Source organism: Muntiacus reevesi, chromosome 3, assembly GCF_963930625.1.
Source record: "Muntiacus reevesi chromosome 3, mMunRee1.1, whole genome shotgun sequence".
In the NCBI taxonomy this organism is placed as follows: Eukaryota; Metazoa; Chordata; class Mammalia; order Artiodactyla; family Cervidae; genus Muntiacus; species Muntiacus reevesi.
Window position 1 is genome coordinate 192,018,866 of NC_089251.1, and position 20,282 is coordinate 192,039,147.

A 20,282-nucleotide genomic window follows, 5' to 3' on the forward strand; every position below is an offset into this window, starting at 1 on the left:
ATTTAGGAGGATCTTGAGCAAGAAAAACAAAAAAACAACTGCAAATGAAAAAGTACTTAGAAGCCACTGGTGAAAAAACTGTTGACGTGACCTTATAAAATTGAGTTTTGTAAAGAAAGAATTGAAGCCAGGCAGATTATTGCAAATATCAAATATGATTTTAAGAGTTAAAAGAGTTTTATAAGGCCTTGTTTTTATTTTATTAGGTTATTTACATAATGAGCCAGCCCTGATCCTCTCTTTTTGGCTATGCTCTTTGCAGTTTAAGGATAAAACCGTTTCTAGACAGGAACCCGGAGTCCAGTTTGTAAGTCTAATATGCACCTTCCTAGTTTCTTTCGCTGTGTTTATATCCACCAGTCTTCTTTTAGTCACCTTTATAAAGACTTGGAAAACGTCACCTTGAATTGTATACTCTAGCTCTAAAATATTGTCTCACTTAAACATAAAGACTAGGAAGGGAGAAGATTTTTTAGAGATTTATTTTTAATGAGGCTTCTTTTGCTTCCTTTGACTTTGGTCATCCCCAACCCTCGCCACTACAAATTTGGACCCCATGATCAGAGTTGTAGAATTTTGACCTTGTAAGAAATTTTTACAGTTTATTAAGCTCTAACTTTTTCTCTATTAAATAAATGAGACAAATGAGGGACAGAGAAGACAAGGCTGATGTCACTGGTAAGTCAAAATCAGAGCTAACCCCAGGAAATTCAGATTTCCTAACAAGATTTAGATACTTTCACTATAGTGTGATGATTAGAAAATTCATATTGATTCACTGTATCACTTTGCATAGTGTACCCCGCCCCCACTCTCCTTTAATATTCAGCAAAATTTTTAATGTGGAAGAATAAAAAGGGGTTTCTGATCCTCCCCCTCCAGAGTATCAGATTTCTGAAAAGAGCTGACACAAAGCACTTTTGTAACCTAATTTTGTATAAAAGCCCTGAGAGTATGCAAATAAGGCACAGAGCCAAACTTTAGAAGTGAAGTGAAGAGATAAAGAATTGATACGGTGCCCTTTTTAAGATTATACTCTAGCCCTGAATTCCTCTTCTTTCCTGGTTGACAAGCCACAAACAACTCTGACCTCCAGCAGCCTGGCCCCTGCGGAGGATGCACAGCTGGTCCAGCAACAGATGAACCCAGTTCTCGTTATTTTGGCAGTGTCTGTTCAGACATGCTCACCACACCCCCATCCTGTTCTACTTCAGTGTTAGAAGGAAATGAAGCCACAATGAGAACTAAAAAGAGCTGTAACACCCTTTGTCCCCTGCCTGCCTCCTTCCTCCCTTCTCACCCCCCTCCCCACATAGAGTTACTCCACCCCAAGCAGGCTCGGCGTGACATCCCAGGTAAAGGAACGATGAGCTGGGACCATAGCTGCAAAGTGACACTCAGAAGCCAGAAGCTTCTGTAAGTGCCAGGTCCGCACAAGACCCACGCCAAAGCAATGGCATTGTCACTGGAAGAATTCATCCACTCCCTTGACCTCAGGACCCTCCCCAGGGTCCTAGAAATCCAGTCAGGCTTCTATTTTGAAGGTAAGCACCTTCCTATCTTCTGATTGGCTACAATATGCTCAGTATACTGTTAGGAATTTAGGTGCAAGCTTTTTAAACAGAGAATATATGAGTTCTGTTAAAGGAAAGGTCATTATCAGAGACAGTAATTGAGAAATTGTCGAGACTTAATATATTGTGTTGAACAAAGGAAAAACTGGATAAGACTTGTGTGGATAGGGGCTAGAAAGTGAGTGAAGCTTCTTGAACTTTTTGTAGGGCTTTAAATAGTTCAACATGAATTATTCTTGCCTTTCCTTTGAAATTGGATGTAATTCAAGTGAAAAGTTATCTGTATCCATGTTTCTAGAACATAGAATATAGTTTTTGGGTTTTTTTTTTAAAAAAACAGCTATTAAAAGCACAACATTTAGGGAGAAAATTTCACCAAAATCTTAACCACTTCTAAATGTTGCTTATATCAATGTTTCTCTCCCTCTTTCCATAGTGGTCTAACTTCTAATTTAATAATGGCATTCATATTTAAAGGTATAGAAGTTAACACTTACTAAATACAAGATAATTTTTATAGAATCTTTGTCAGAGTTCTAAAGTCAGAGTTCAGCCAAGACTATTGAATAAGTTAGTGTGCTTTGGTGTAACTTACTGTTATTACTTCAGAGAAAGCATTAAGACTTACAATATATACAATACATACCCTCAATTTTTTTAAGCAGTGGTTCGACTATATGTAAGACAGAGTCATTTTCTGGGGAAATATATATTTCTGGTTCCAAGGGTGGTAGAATCGAGCCAGTCATACAATTAAGTCCAGAAAAAGTACCGGGAAGGTAAAAAGCTGTTGGTTGGCAAATCTTTCCCATTTGCAGACAAAATAATTTTTTAGATATTATATTAAGAAATAAAATGATTGATGAATGTCAGACCCAGTTCACACGCACACAAACACACACTTGCACACCTGTGAGTCTGCGCTCTAGTGCCTGGGAGCTGCGGCTACTGGTCCTGGGGTGCTCCTGAGCCCGAGCTCCCCAAGAGGAGAAGCCGCCACAGTGAGAAGCCCCTGCCGCGTCTAGAGTAGCACCCACTTACTGGGACTAGAGAGGGCCTGCAGGCAGCAGGGAAGACCCAGCACAGCCAAAACAAATGCATAAAACAAAATCACCTTATAGGAGAGAGTGAGCTAACCTCTTGAGGTAGTACAGAGTGACTTTTACTAAGACTGTATGATTTATAACAGAATAGAATGAGTGAATGTGGGTGGTAAAAAATCCACCTGCAGTGTGGGAGATGTGGCAGACATGGGTTTGATGCCTGAGTCGGGAAGATCCCCTGGAATAGGAAATGGAAGCCCCCGCCAGGATGCTTACCTGGACAATCCCATGGATAGAGAAACCTGGCGGACTGCAGTCCATGGGGTCACAAAGAGTCGGATATGACTGAGCGGCTGAGCGGGCATGCACAGGCAATGAATTGGTGTAGGCAGCCATCAGTTTTCTACAGACCATTTTGTTTAATTCATTTGTAAATTGATTATTTTGAAGCAGACCATATTTTTCCATATATATAATACTGCGAAATGTATCTTTGTTCCTAAGCTGTATCCAAGTCATTGTTTGGTCTCATAGTTTGTGCTTTTAAGATTTCACATTAGAAAGTTCTTCCTCATGTTTGGTTTACAAAGATATTTTCCTATGTTATTTTAAATCAACTTTAAATTTCATATTTAAATTTTAAACTATGCCATGAAGTGCAGAGGAATCCAATTTTAGTTTTTTCCATATAGTGACCACAATTTTCTAGCACCATTTACTAAGCTAGCCATCCTTTTCCCTCTGATTTGTGTTGTCTTTAAGTTATATGCTCATAACTGGGTTGGTTTGTCTCTTAAATATCTCTTCTGTTCATTAGTCTGTGTTTTCTCAATTGTGTTCAAGCATTGTTTTTGTAACTATGGCTTTGGCATAAGCATAGTTCACATATAAACCAATCTCTTTGCTCCTTTATCCTAAGTTGATGTAGCTATTCACAGACCTTTCAAACATGTCTTTAAATAAATCAATTGATTACTTTAAAAATTCAACTGGGAAAAAAAAATTCAACTGGAATTTGTATTAGAGTATGTTGATTTTATAGATTAACTTGGGAAGAATTGACATTTTTACTTTAAATCTTGCAAAAGAACATACTCTGTCCATGTGTTCAGACTATCTTCATCCTTTAATACTTTACTACACTTAAGAGAAAAAAGCATACATCTTGATGAATTTTCACAAATTAAGTATATCCATGTAACCACCATCACGGTCAAGAAATAGAAAATTACAAGTACTTTGGAAGTTAAATCTTGTGCTCTTTCTCAGTCATTATCTACCATCTTCCCAAGAAGTAACCCTTATCAGACTTTTGCCCATTTATGAACTTTATATTAATGAAACATTATAATAGTATTCTTTTATGTTTGGCATATATGTTCAACATTATCTTTGTAAAATTAATCCATGCTGTTCTATATAGGCTATTCATTCCAGTGTGTGTAATATTCCAGTAGATGAATATATTGCCATTTATTTATCCATTCCACTACTAATAGGCATTTGAATTATTTCCAGTTTGAAGATGTCTGTTAATGTTGTCATGAACATTCTTATATATGTGTGTTCACATGTGTATAATATTCAATTGTGTATATAAATGAGTGGGATTGCCACATCACACAGGATGCATATGTTTGGTTTGGGTAGGTAATGGAAAACAAGTTTCTTAAGTAGTTACATCACTCTACCTTCCTACCAGCAGAACATGAGAGTTCGAATTAATCCATATTCTTCATAACCCTTGATATCTCTTTTTAAGATAATTGAGATTTAGATCTAATATCATATATTTTCAAATGTACAAAACTATGATTCATTATTTGTACCTATAGCAAAATTATCACCACTATAAATCTAGTTAACACATATTACCACACATGATTACAGTTTTGTTTTTTTTTCTTGTGATGGGAACTTTTAAATTTTACTTTCTTAGCAACTCTCAGAGTCTGGTTCTCTCCTGAAAAGACAAGGATTTAATTTGTAAGTGATAAGGCATCAGTTTTTGAAAAATCTCCCTGATGATTAAAAATGAAGCCAAATTTGAGAACTAGTATTGTAAAATCAGTTCTCCCAATTTTTTTTTATTAGCAATTCATTAGTTTATAGAGAATTGACATGATTTTTAAATGAAGTCTTCTTCTGAACCATGAACCCAGTTTATCTGTCTAGTTATATGAATAGATATCTTTTCACTTCTGTCCATAACATTTAATAATTTTTATTTGTGAAGCTCTTACACTTCTATTTCAGATTTATTCTTAGTTACTTGATTGGTTTTTAAAATTCCATTATAAGTGGTATCTTTTGAAGTTTTCAATTTTTCTTTGTGTGTTTGAATTCTAAGAATATATCTTTATTTTAGATTTGTTATATACATATTTAAGTTTTCTATAAATGTTGATAGGTTCTTATTCTTTCCAATGATTGTATTTTATTTTCCTTCAGTTAAAGTATTAGCTAGTGTTTCTATCAATAGTATCTTATCAAATAAGAGTAATGATAAAGGCCCTTATTTTACTCACCTGACAACCATAGAGAGAAAGTTTTAATAATTTATCATTAAATATAATGTTCAGTTTAATTTAAAGAAGTTTCTAGTTCTCTACCAGTTTTTTAAGTCATAAAGTTATGTTTACTTTATCAAATTTTTAAATAACTTTTGTGATGATAATATTTTTTTTGCACTGATTTTTTAAAATCTTAAGTCATTTATTTGTGGGATAAGATCAATTTGGTTATATATCATTGAATTCAGTTTATTAGTTTTAAAGAACTCTTGTATTTCTTTTAGGGTATGAAATTGGCTTATAATTTTAATCTTGTATGACATCCTACCCAGGTTTTTCTACTGAATTATGTTGAGTTTATAGAACTTCTTGGGTAGAGTCTTTTTTTTTCTTCTTCTAAAGATATTATATAAATTAGATGTAATTTCTTATTTAAATATGTAGTAAAATTACAAATAAAGCCATTCTTAGCTGGGATTTCTAATGCAGATATGTTTTTTGATTATGACTTCAGTTTTTTAAGTAGTAAGGTCTTTCCTTCCATTAACATAGTTTATCTCTCATTAAAAATAAACAAACTAAAAATTCATCTTTATGATCATGTATTAGAATTTTTAAAAAAAATGTCTCCGTAGAGATCCTGTGTATTCTAAAGCTAGTTCCTAGAATGCAGACACATACACATGTTATATTGCTATACTGACTGATACCATATTTCCTCTGTTCTCATTGATTACCACTGAAGTGGAAATGTGAGTACCTATTACTATGATACTGATGAACTTATTAATTTTAATAATTTATTTTTTATTTCTCTGATTTTCCTAAATATTGATATAATTAGAAAACATTGAGTTGTGTCTCTTGTCTAATATGTTTTGCAACTGTTCATTTTTCCTTAACTTGATAGTATAGTCCAGAGCCTCCAGTACTGTGTTAAAAAATGAGAATTATGAATCATAAAGAAAATGTGTTTAAAACTCCTTCATTAAGTACAATATTCTAGAACTGGTGTTTAGTCGTCACTAAATTAAGGAAGTTCCTATCTATTCCTTGCTTTCTAGGTTGTTCGGTTTCTTTGGTCTGCTAATGAAATTACCTTTAAAAGATTTTTCAAACTGAAGAATCTTTTAATATAGTATTAATAATATGTAGTAACATTTGAAATACAAAGTAAGAGTTTGATATATTTAAAGATTTTTGCATTTGATCATAATTGAAATGAGCTAATAGACTCATTTATAATTTTAGATTCAAGATAACACTAGCTTTCTAAAATGAACTACATAGATTTTGTTGTTTTCTTTTTTTTTTTGAGGTGTTTGAAAAGAGAGAAATGGGCCTTAAACTCTTTACTTTGGTAAAATTCTCTTATAAGAATAACTGGATGTGAAATTTTGGGGAGGGAAATCAGAATTTGGTTTGGTGAAATCCTCTGTTGTTTTGCTTCTCTCCTTGATTTCTGACTCTATTATTTTCTTGTGTCCTTTGCTCTCCTGCTCCTTTTCTGGCTTCCTGGTATAAATCACAGTCATTTTAAAAACACTTCTTTCTTGGTAAGTACGTCTAAACCTATATTTTTCTCTAGATAGTTGTTTCTTTCTCATAAATTTTGCCTCGTAATGTTTTCACTTTTACTCAGTTCTGAGTACATGTTTTTCCTTTTAAATCCAATGGCTATTTGTTTTCTGATAATATAAAATTGTCTTTAGCTGTTCTTTTCTTTTAATTACTAGTTTTATTGTATGTTGTTAGAGAACAGTAGTCTATATTGTATTGTATTACTGTTCCTTTGAAATTGATTCAGGCTTCCTTTATGACATGAAACGTGAAATATCAAGTGAGTCTCAGCATGGACTAGCCTATATAAAATACAATAACACATTATCAGGCATTGTTCAAAAGCTAGAATCATGGAAGGGATTGGGGAAGCCCCTACCCTATTGGGGCTTATATTCCAGTGGCTGGAACAAATGACAAACAATTGACAGATTTGATATATACACAAGTACCATGAACTAAATAAGTAGAGAGCAAAGCAAGAGGGGGAGGAGATGATCTTTTGCTAGGGCAATCAGGGCAGGTAGGTCTGCTGAGATGATATTTGAGCAGAGGCCAGAATAAACTGAGGAAATGAGTCTTGCTTATTTCTGGAAGAACATTTCTGCTGAGGACAGAGCAAGTGCAAACCATATAACAGATCTCTTTATCTAAGTAAGAAGCAAAAAGGAGACACGTGAGGATAAAGCAGAGCAATTGAGGGGAAACTTAGTGGAAATGAGGCTGAGGACATGGGGATGCATAAATTTTGTAGGCCTTAAAAGCCATGTAATATATAATTTGCTACATAGTGGGGCTGGGGAAGTGGGTGGGGACCAGTAAGATAAAATGATCAGTGAACTTCTCTCTCAAGAGCTGGTTTAGTAGCAGAGACCTGAATGCTGAGAAGGAATCAGACAAGAAAATATCCTGGAGGTGAGTGTTCCAAGCTGAGTGAACAGCTAGACCAAAAGGGGGGTTAGTCTGTTTGAAGAAGAGAAAAATACCCCTGTACCTCGAGCGTGTAAGACAAAACGGGAAGGTCATATGAGAAAGAGACTTAAGGAACGGGCAAGAGCATTTCAAGGAGTTTAGATTTTATAACTGGTAATGACCAATGCGCAGTAGGAGATTGACGGGGCTTGTCACCATCTTAGGTGGGACTGCACAGGCTTTTGTGGGGCAGAAGTGGGTTGAGACACTTTAAGACTGTGTGACAATCCAGAAGAGAGTTCGTGTTACTTTGATTCAGTTGGAAGAGAAATGACGAATGTAGTGTGTACTTTGGAGGTAGAAATGTCAGGACTTGCTGATAGATTTGATATGGGTGTGAGGTAGGAGAAGACTAAATGATGCATGACAGGACTTTGACCTTAACCATTAGATAGATGTTTGTACCTCTGACAGAGTTGTGAAGACCTTGGCAGGATAGAGGTTTGATAGAGAAAGCAAAAACTCACTTTGGACATGTTAAATCTGTTATTCACCCAAATGGAAATTTCAAGTAGACAATTGAAAAAAATAAATTTTGACCACAGATTGAAATAATGACTGGAATGCCCCATCCTTGAGCTAATTGATCAGGACTTTATTCATCACAAACCTTGTAGGCTAAAAACAAAAAAAATGAGCACATACCTTAAAATATCAATTTCTTTATTGTTATTTATGGTAATTCTAAAGCATACACAGTAGTAAAAATTATAAAAGGATAAAGATGAAATTAATAATGTTTTAAACAATTTGTGTTTTATTAATAATAAACCCATTTTTCTCTCATAAAAGTTAAATTATTGTAATATATTAGCTATTATTTAACATTATTGGAAGTATTAAATATTTCCATTATTGAATACTTCAGTATTTGGAAAAATGTTGATTTAATACCATGTGATAGGGTGATTCAAAGACATAGCTGTAATGTATTTATTTCAGTGCTTGTTCTAAATAATAGCCCTTAAAGATACCTTGTAAAGGTCCAGCATACAGCATATGTACACACCATATAAAATATACATTTAAGGAAGATTTATCATTAATGTTGGTGGCCATCAATCCATATGTGAAATAATTTTCTTCATAAATCTGATTTTGACAGTTTCTTTAGACAGCAGTTGTATGTAGCTGATGACAAGTTCGTACTAGGAATAGAAGTGTCACTGTCATTTTCTTCTTGATAGGTTCTGCAATTTTCAATTCTGAAATGTCTTTGTAGGCATCTTACAAAGTTATTGCCTACTTTGTGGAGAGTTGAAACTGGATTATAATAATTATTAACTTGATCTGTATACAATCCATTATATGCAAGTATTGCAAGAAAAGGAACAAAAGAAGACAATTGCTTTCATTCATGTTTTTGGAATTCTGAAACTGTCTCAACATGTTGTAGACTATACATGTTATGTGACCATCTGGTATGGGAATAAATTAAATTTTTTATAATTAAATACTAGAGTTTAAAATTAAATTTTAGAAAATCTTTAGAGTAAATGTTAGTATAGTTTAATTTTATTTTTATATAAAAATTAATACAAATTGAAGCTCTAATATTTTCTTCTTTTATCTCCCTTCTCATAATAATAATTATCATAGATTTTTGTCTTTAAATTTTGAGTACATCATAGAATTGGACTTCCTGACTCTTTTCTGACCATAGGACATGGGACTTGCATTAACCAATGTAATGAGAGCAGAAGTAAGGTGTATCATTTTGAACAGATGCTTTAAGAACCAGTTCATAATTTAGCATATTTCATCCTGGTAGATCATGTCAAAATGAAGCCTTCAACAGTCTGGATCTCTAAGTAACTATAGTTATTAGAGACCCAGCCTTCACTCATTTGAATTGGACAGAGAGTGAAATGAGAAATATACCTTTATTATTTAAATCTCTGAGAATTTGAAGTTGTTTGTTATTTCAGCATATGTGTGTGTGTGTGTGTGCACTCACGTGTGTGTGCACGCATGCGCGCTCATTCATGACCAACTCTTTGTGACCCTACGGACTGTAGCCCACCAGTCTCCTCTGTCTATGGGATTTTCTTTGCAAGAATACTGGAGCGGGTTGCCATTTCCTCCTCCAGGGGATCTTCCTTATCCAGGTATCAAACCCACATTTCCAGTGTCTCCTGAATTGGCAGATGGATTCTTTACCACTGAGCCACCTGGGAAGCCCTATTTCAACATAATACTTTCCTTACTGATACAAGTTATATTCATTATAACTAGAACTGCATTTATTACCAACTAAAAAATCTAGATATTAGACAAACTCTGGAGAGAGTCATACAATCCCAGGAAAGTTAGTTGATAATAATGTTACCACATTTTTATGGAAAAGTGATTTTGCCACTCTGTATTCAGGAAATATTTGCTGCTTGACTATTCTGCATATCGCTAATATTACCATTTTTCACTGATTACTTCATATATGTAACCAGTTTGATGTTGTCTTAAAATTTTGGCAAAAACAAAGTTTATTTGTATTACAATCTTGCTCAATTAACTGGATGTTGAAAAAATGGTTTTTCTCTATAGAAATAATATGTGCACATGGCTAGAAAATTGGAAAATGTAGAAGCATAAATATTCAATAATTTCATCAAATATAAAGAAATATGATTATCATTTTGATGTATTAACTTCTAATTTTTATAAAAGTGTGAATTAACTTTTAAAAGGAGAAAAATTAATGCCAATTTCTCCCCCATGCTTTATCCAGAATATCACCACTCACTGCGACCTCCATCTACCCCCTTGGTAGGTTCAAATCATCATAACATATTGCCAGGATTATCAAAATAGCCACCTAATTGGTCTCCCTACTTCTCTTTCACTCTTGAAGTCTATTCTTACAGCATCCAGAGTCATGCTTGTAAGTGGTATGTCAGATTATGCTGCTTCTCTGTTAAAAAATCTCCAATGGCTCTCCCAGTTTTTCTCAAAATAATGATCTTCCAATGGGTAATAGGCTTTTATTTTTCTCTCTTTACTCTCATTATTGCTCTGACTTTATTGTTTACAAATCTTTCCCTTCTAACCCCATTGACCTCCTCACTGTTCCTCAAACTTGAGGATATGCTTCTGCCTTAAAACTTTGCTCCCACTTTTTCCTTGAGTCGGCAAGCTCTTCAACCAGATGTCAACTTGTGGGGCTTATCTGACCACCGTATTTATTACTGAAAATTTTTTGTTTCCTCTTCCCTATATTTCCTATACTCACTATTAAATTCTTCATTGTTTTGGAATCAAAACACTATCTTCTTCTTATATATCATGTAGGTTATTATTTATTGGTTGTTTTTGCATCTTTCCCCATTAAATTTTTCTTATAGTTTAAATGTGATATTAATTTTTTGAGGTATTAATTTTTAAAACCATATAATTCATCTCTTATAGGTATACATTCAATGATTTTTAGTAAATTTATAGAGTTGTGCAACCACCACCAATATTAGACCATTTCCATCACCCCAAAGAAGTCCCTTGAGCTATTTGCCAATCATTATTGCTTACATTTCCAGCCTCAGGCAACAACTGCTCTCCTGTCTGTCTATAAATTTGCCTTTCTTATACATTTCATATAAAATAAATCATACAGTATGTAGTTTTGAAACTAACATTTTACTTAGCTTAATGTTTTTAAGGTTCATCTATGTTGTAGCATATATTACTATTCTAGTGTGTTTTTTGTTCCTAAATAGTTTTTTTGTGTATGGATATACCACATTTTGTTTATTCAATACCAAAGGCCATTTGTATTATCTCCCTTTTGGAGATAATATGAATAATGTACCATTTTAATTTCCTACTTACAATGAATTTGGATTCCAGTTTCTCCAAATCCTTGCTAAAACTTGTGTATCTTTTGTTTTATAATCAATGGTATCTCACTGTAGTTTTAATTTCATTTCCTTAATGACGAGTGATGTTGAGCATTTTTGTCTGTGCTTAGTAGCAATTTATTCGCCTTTTTTTGAAATAGCATCTCTTCAAAGTTTTTGACCTTTGTCCTCTTGTTATTGAGCTGTAAGACTTATCTCTGTATTTTGGATATTTGATTTGCAAATATTTTCAGATATATAATTGAAAATATTTTCTTCTGTTCTATGGCTTGTCTTCATTTCCATAATATTATCTTTTGAAACAAAAAGATTTTAAATTTATATAGTTGAGATGTGTCATACATTTTTTATCGTGTTACCTAACTCAAAGTTAGAAAAATTTCCTCCTATTTTGTGTTGGGGGTCCACCAGATCATGCCTGGTTTTGCTGATTTTCTAGAAATACAGAACTCAGAGAAGCTGTTAAACTGAGTTACAGTTTACCACAGGGAACAAAGAAAAACTAAAGCCAGTAAAGAAAAAGGCATATATACAGCAGAGTCTATGAGAAAACAAATTGCCAGTTACCCTCTCCCAGTGAAGATACATGGATAATGTTTAACTCTCCTAGCAATGATGTGTCACAATAAGGACATATTATTTCCAATTAGGGACGCTCATCTCTGCCTTCGTATCCAAGGTTTTTATTGGAGCAGTTACACAAGCATGGAGGATTTGTGTGACTGACCTCAACTCCTGGGTCTTCAGATCCTCTTGAGATCAAGTGGTGCTGTATGGTCCAGGACCCCAAATGGACCGTAAAGGGCATTCACCATAAATCACATTGTTAGCATACTCTATCTGGTGTGGCCCAAGGTCCCAGATATACAAAACCACTCTTATCTGACAGGATAAGGGCTTAGATGCTTTCTCTCCAGAGCCAGTTAAGGGGTAGTCCTTTCTTTGATATGTGCAGGGTTTGAGCACCCTCAGTAATAGTTAGCTCATTACTACACAGTTTTTTTTTTTATACACGTTTTACCTCTTATCTCTAGGTCTAAGATCCATTTGCATTAGCTAGAATTTTCTGAAGCCTTAATTCCAAGTAACTTAAGAATTAATCAACTATACAGTTATGAAGCATGCTGGGGATGACTCAGGTACAACAAGCTCTCTCTAGCTGAGAGAGGTGAGGGAGTTAGCCAAACAGATATCTGGTGAATGGCTTTCCAAGTTGCGAGAATATCTTTAGCGAAATATGGTGAGAGTATGCTGGTGTATTTCAGAAAAAGTGAGAAACCACTAAGGCTAGAAGGAGGAGGAGAGTGGACAGAAATGATATCAGAGGGGAAATGGTGCAGAACCATATGTAGTTCTTTTGAATATTATAAGAGTTTTACTCTTAGAATTGGGAACTTGGAGGTACCAATCTAAATTAGCAAAAGCAACTAAAACAATGCAAGATCTCTTCTCATCACTTTGAATATAGATTCTATTAGCCATTTCTTCTGTTTACCAAAATGAATATTGATGAAAGCACACATACATTTGCAGAAGTGAGAGCATAGTTTTGCTTAAATAAGCCCATAAATATAATGTTCAAAAGTATTTCTTATAGCAATTTTTAAATATCATGAAAATGTTTTCCCTCTTGGGGAAAGTAAGATTTGGAGGAGGTAAGATTTTTAAATATTGTGTTTTGAATATATTAAATATCATATTTCTTTTTCCTGCCAAAATATGTTAAAATTATGGAAATTAGTCCTTAAATTGTATCTGCCTCCCTGCATTTCTTCTCTCTATCCTTCCTTCTACAAAATGAATAGAGAATGATTCTTGTCCTTAAGGACTCTTTAGCACAGTAAAAGAAGATAGATTTTTAAAAAATCAATACATGTGCTATATTGTGAAATGTATTTTAATAAACCGTTTTGTGAACACTGAGAATTTACCACCCAAAAAGCTTACCAAGAGGTGATGATATTTTTCTGCAGCCTATATAGAAAATGAGTAAGCAAATAAGAAAATTTCAGAATGAGAAAAAAATGTTTAGATCATTATACAAGTTTGAAAAATCAAAATGTGATCCAAGAACAGCTCAGAGAATAATAGGTGATCAGGTAATTTGTGGTCATATTTTAAGTGGCTTCTGAGCTATAATAAGGTTATTGAATTTATGCTGTAATCAATAGTAACTTATAAAAGAATATTATTTTTATATCTGATTATAAAAGTAAATCATGTTGATTGTAAATTTGAAAATTATAGAAAAAGTTAAAGAATTTCTGAGATTTTAAGGCAAAAAAAAAAAGCCTCAGATGAGTAGATTAGACATTTATTCCAGTAGAGGTTTACTAGATGAATATGAGACAAACACCAAGGATCTAGTTGCAGCTACAAATAGAAAAGAAAGGATCTGTGGTCTTTTTGGGTTGAACATTCTGAGCTTCACAGTTTATGAGCTGTGAGCAAGAGGGAGGAGTTGATGACAGATCAGAGGTTTCTGGACTAAGAAAACATGGTGGGTGATAAAAGTATTACTTGAAAGTCTTGCCACAAGAGCAGCAGCTGTTTTGGAGATGGAGGCATGATTCAGTTCCATTCCAATGAGCATGAACTCCGGTAGGACATTCAGATGCGGATGAACGTTAGCCCACCAAAAATGTATGTCTGAAGTAAAAAGAGTAGTAGGCTTCCCAGATTTAATATATCAGAATTGTAAGTGGGTGAAAAAAGCCTTGTTATTTCAGGATGGCGCTATAGTGCATGCGTCAGGTCAGAAATATGTGGATCTCAAAGAGCAACATGGAAAGTATGGATAGAGAAGGAGTTGGTCAAGCCGACAAAGAATAAAGGAAGAAAAGTCTCGAGGGAGAAATTGGAGAAAGTGGACTGGTTTGTCAATCAAAATAAATGAACATAAAGCATTAGAATGGAAGTGTCAGAGATAGCATTTGCTGTCAGCACATAGTTTATGATAGATTATTGACTATGACAGCTCTATATACTGAAGGATTATTATGGGATGGGTATATAGATTTGGGTGTGTAAGCATATGCAATGCGTGTAAAAATGTGTTTTGCATATGTATGTTTATACATAAATATATCTGAATATATCTAATACAACACATATAATTAAGTAATACTTTATCCTCATCTGTACACAAGTTTAGTACATGTATGCATATATATTTAATCTTATTAAATTTTTTATATTTATTTTTTATTTTTATTTTTTTTCACTTATTTTTATTAGTTGGAGGCTAATTACTTTACAATATTGTAGTGGTTTTTGTCATACATTGACATGAATCAACCATGGATTTACATGTATTCCCCATCCTGATCCCCCCTCCCGCCTCCCTCTCTACCCGATCCCTCTGGGTCATCCCAGTGCACCAGGCCCGAGCACTTGTCTCATATAAAAAATTTACTCTGTATAAAAAAAATGTATATATACAGAGTAAATTTTTTATATGTATAAGTACATTTAATCCTTGGTGTCATCTGCTGAAATTATTATTATTTCCATTTTCAAGTCACCTATTTGCCCCAGAGATAAAACTTGTAGTAAAGTTTATTCTTGCTCTTCCTACCTGAATAGTTTATGATATTCTGTAGTAAATCCTATCTTTATAAAAACATCAACATTTTTAGAAATTTTATAACTATTTACTGTTTGACTATACACTTGGGTTACAAAGAAACACAAGAAATAGCTTGTATTAGATGCACATTTGGTTTGTCTTTTAGGACTTGGTGGCTCAGTGGTAAAGAACCTGCCTATCAGTGGTGGAGACGAGATGTGGGTTCGATCCCTGGGTTGGAAAGATACTCTTTCAGAGGCCAGGGCATCTCACTCCAGTATTCTTGCCTGGAGAATCCCATGGTCAGAGGGGCCCAGCGGGCTACTGTTCATGGGGTCACAGAGTCAGACGTGACAGAAGTGACTTAGAATGCACAAGCACGCACATTCTACTACTGATTACAATTTCAATTTAATAAGTATGATGTTAAAAATTAACTTGAACTGGTTAAATGCATTGAATAATGATACACAGTGAACTATATGAACATGACTTTTATTAATTTGACACATGTATGAGTTCATGTGGCAAAAAATTGTGCCTATTTTAATACCAACATAATTCTTTTATGGCTAATTGGCTTTAACTTTTTTAAGGTTTAGTTTAATCGGCGAGGGATATGGTAGTAAAATCAGGGAAAATTAGAAAATTATAGCATTGTATTCAACTTGTGTTTATTCATATTTCATAAGTTTTAAATATTAGGGCAAAATAAAACTTTTTTTTCCACTTTTTAATATTAATTCACAATATTGATATTGGTTCATACAGACTCAAGAGAAACAAAATTTTGTAAAGGCTAATGAAATATGTCCTGTCACATATTTAAAAAATAATTTCAGTTAAATGAAACAGAGCACCAGTATTTCTCTACATGAACTTATATTTATGATAATGTATTAAAGATGAACATTACATTTCTTAAGTAGAATTTTCTAAATATTTACAACAGATTCTGTTGAGCTTCACAGGTTTAAAACTGCTCTTGATTCAGGAAGATCTAAGTTTGCAGACAGTGAAAGTTGAACACTTTCAATATCTAAGTTTTACAATTCAGTAAAACTTATTATATCCCAATATTTGAAATTGATAATATGACTAATTAAAAAAATACAAATTAGCTCTATTTGTGTCAGTGTCATATAGTTGAACACTAAAATGACTATCAGAATAGAATTTGGCAAACCTGAACATTCAATTTTATTTGAAAAATGTTGATTTGGTAATATGCAAAATTTACATTCATTAACACACAATATTATTTGAAATGATGTTAAATGTTTTCCTATAAAAACCTTGGAATCATTTTTTATTTAAGGCATAACACTTCAGCTACTGTATATCGCGACTCTTAGACTGGTTCTAGGCCATACACTACAGATCAATGAATTATCCTTTTAGTGTAATTAAACATTACATTTAAAAAATAAAAATAAAAACAAGTGTGTGGCATTTTTGTGTTTGTCCTTAAATGGAGCACATTTTTTCCCTAAAACTTAGCTCAAGCAGAACTTATTTGAGGTAAAAGTCCTAAAATAGGAACATTAAAAGCAAGCAAAAGAAGCTCAGGTAAGAGTAATATCAGTTGTTTTATTTTCAAAAGCTATAGAGGAAAATAACTGCCAGGAAGATTTTTGTGCTCTTTAACTTAAGCGGAAATGTCCCAAAATGTGGGCATTTTTATATGGTGGTACACATTGTTCACATCTATTGCAGAATATTCATGCTTTAAAAATTCAACTTATTTGTTAAGTGCCAAGCTTGACTATGCAATATAAAGATGAAAAAAATGGAAAGCTAGCATATGTTTTTACATATACTCGTATAGAGACTATTCACATGCTTCCTTCATTTTATAAGTATAAAGAAGTGGCTAAGCAATAAATTAAGTAAAAATTGTGTTTTTTATTGGCTTCTAGGTTTTCAAATACTGTGAAATAGACGTTTTGTTTAGGGTTATTAATTACCAAATTCCTTTGAATAAGTACAAATTATTCATCAATTATTTAACATTGAAAAACATTTTCTAAAGAAAATGAAAAAGCTTTGGCCTTATGTGTAGTAGTTTATACTTTTGTATACTATGATACCAGCAAATGTTTTTAGGCCCTGCTAAATAACTGGAGAGTAAGCACTGAGAATGGGAGAAAAGGTAATTTCAAGTAAGGCGTTAAAAATTCTAAAAAATTATTTTTAGAAATGTCTATCTTTGATGCAGTATTTAAGGTCTGAATTTTAAAAATTGCACTCTAATTGGGGCATCTACTTTGCTCTACTTCTAATAAATGTTTGAAACCATTGTACCTTTTAAAAGCAGGTTTTAGCAAAAGTCACAAGATGAAATTTACTGAAATGAAACAAAGTTTTTCACATGAAATAACATTTTTAAATGGCAAGGACATTATTTGAAAATGTTGCTGTTATTTTAATGAAAAATAACTTATTAGGAAAGGGGGAAAGTTTTCACTAGTCTGTATAATGAAATTAATTTTCTGATTTTCCGTTTTACTCTAGGTTAGAAGGGTTGGTTTAGTGATTCAGCACTTAATGTCAGTTAAGGAAAGAACACCTGCCCCATGAACAATGTGTAAATTCTAACCACAGACCAAAAGGCATTTTTTTTTTCACTTCTTTATTGACATCAGGAAAAGCCTAAAACATATTTAAAATATTTTCCCCCAGAACTTGTGAAATCAAATCTTGAGTTTTTAATTAACTGTTCATTATCAGAGGCCACTCTGATTTTGAATATTAGTAACATAGTTACTGATTTAAATATATCCCAATTTAAATATAGTATATGTCTTTATTCCAGTAATTTAAGAAAAAAAGAGCCATCATTTAGCATGTTCGGAGAGATTACAGAAACTTGGCGGTAAGGAAAATCTGAACTTGTTTTAGAGCAGACACAGGCTGGACCGTCCTCTGCTTGCCCTCCTGCCTGCCTCCCTTCCGTTCTCTGCACTTCAGTCGGATGAGACTGGACACATTTACTGATGCTCTTGGACAGCAGTGTGCTTGGAATAGCAGTTTTGTGCTGTCGTAAAACAAGAAGAGGGACTGGCGTATTAAAAAAAAAAAAAAAAAACCCACTGCGATCAAGATTTTCACGCAAAGAAAGGACAGATAATATAGAGGGTAATAATAGAGATGACACCTGAAAAAATCCCAGGTCGACTGTACATGCATTGCATGCTTAAAAATAAAAAAATCAAGATTAGGAGGCGTCCGTGACCCTAGTGACCCGGCTGTGAGCTGGCTGCGGGGTGGGTGTGAATCAGGGCTGCCCGGGAAGGCTTAATGCACGCACAGCTCCTGTTGATAGGTAGGGAGAGGGAGGGTCGTAAATCCTGAAACCCGAGCTTGGCTGAGGCGTCGGATCGGAAACAGAGAGGGCAGCTCCGGGTTTGCAAAGGCGGCCGCAGGCTGTGCGGTTGCGGTGCTGCCGCCGCGCTCCGGTGGCCTCGGCCTGGGCTCGCTCACTGCATCAGAGTCGCGACAGCAGCGGCAGCTATTGACAGCTCCAAGGATCCAATTTTCTTTTTTTTTTTTTTTAATATCACTTCACCCTGCCTTCTTGTAATTTGTCCACTTAAAACAAACAAAAGTTATTTTCTTTATTTCTAGTAAATCTACTCTTTTTAGAATAAGACAGTATTCCAAATCAACAAAATTAACCTCCTCCTTTTAGAGGGGCAGAGACTTGTCCATAAAGTCTTTGTGCAATTATTCCACCCACTGATTATTAGTGAAGAGAAGAAGAAAACTTTCTTTTTCCAATAACAGGATCAACAATTATTTTTCTTAATGATACTTAACAAAGGAAAACAAATAAATGATTAAACAAATCTCCAAGAATATCCATTTATTCAGTTAATACTCTGAATGACTGGCGATATCTGGCAGATACTGAATTTGCAATAACAAAGCTCATTAAATCACCATAGCCCTCCCTAAGAAATCAAGACTCCTCATGAAGTCAGATGTAACAGCTACAGAAGTGTGTCCTGTCCAGCTCTACACTAACAAATGCTTACAATTTTGTGGTCACCCCTGGATTGGTATACGATGGAGTTTTGGACAACTGCTGATTAGAACATTTTACTATTCTGATAATATACCTAAGGAAACTTTTTTGGTATAGAAAAAACATTATTTTGAAGAAGATTTTAAAAAATAGGACATTGAGTAAACTGCTTCTTATTGCAACACACTTTAAATGAGTGCTTTAAACCATTGAAGATAGAAGTATGGACTTTGATTTCTGCTGTTAAGAACATTCTCTTCTTATTTGGAACAATAAGCCTTTTGTTTATCAGTTCTCATTACAAATTTGACAGTGAAATTGTCTACTGACAGATGCCATTCATCTGACAGGTGACCTGCAACATTGTATTTTTACTGTTGGGCTCCATGCTAGTTGGTTTTCTAGTTCAGATTTCTTTTGAAAAGAAAACAAAATTATTCAAGGGAGTATCATGTTTTAAAAACCCAGAAGCTCAATGCTCAGCAAAATTTAGCAGCTCTCATTTGTTGAAATAAGCCCACGGTGTTATTAATTTCATTCTATTATTAAGAGTGTGTGTGCTCAGTTACTCACGTCTGACTCTTTGCCACCCCATGGACTATAGCCCACCAGGCTCCTCTGTCCATGGGATTTCCCAGGCAAGAATGCTAGAGTGGGTTGCCATTTCACCTCCAGGGGATCTTCCTGATCTGAGAAACGAACCTGTGTCTCCTTCATTGGCAGGTTACCAATGCACCACCTGGGAATCCCATTTTTTAAGAGTGACTGATGAAAAAAGGTCAGGCGAAGCTTTCTGGAAAAAATGACTTTAGTTTCAAACTGACTGAGAATTGATGTCATCATTCACCTTTACTAGGTTATTTTTTGTCAATGTTGGTAGCCTTCAGTCTTTGAAACCATATGGTCTCATAAAATGAAATTTTATCAAATGTAGAATGTTTATTTGCAAACACGTCAAAATATTTACATGACCTTTGTGTCAGCTTGATGTAGTCCAAACTATTTGTCTTTTAAATACTCTGACAGCACCTTTCACGAAAGGCTCATTAGAGACTTCTGTAGCAATATTCTAGCTAACTTTCTGGTTATATGACAAAGCTGCTTGGCCAAAGCAGGATTGTGAAGCCCAGGACCTATATTGGGCTCACTTAATTCTACCCCTTTGCAAGCACAG

General features: G+C 34.1%; 1 protein-coding gene across 1 annotated transcript in view; it reads left to right on the forward strand.

Annotated features, from left to right (window-relative positions):
* Nucleotides 1–1,453: 1,453 nt before the first annotated feature.
* Nucleotides 1,454–20,282, forward strand: part of THEMIS (thymocyte selection associated) — a 191,381-nt gene continuing 172,552 nt past the window's right edge. The window contains exon 1 of the mRNA XM_065928969.1: nucleotides 1,454–1,544. Within this exon, the coding sequence (XP_065785041.1) occupies nucleotides 1,454–1,544 (91 nt within the window). The remainder of the gene's footprint in view (nucleotides 1,545–20,282) is intronic.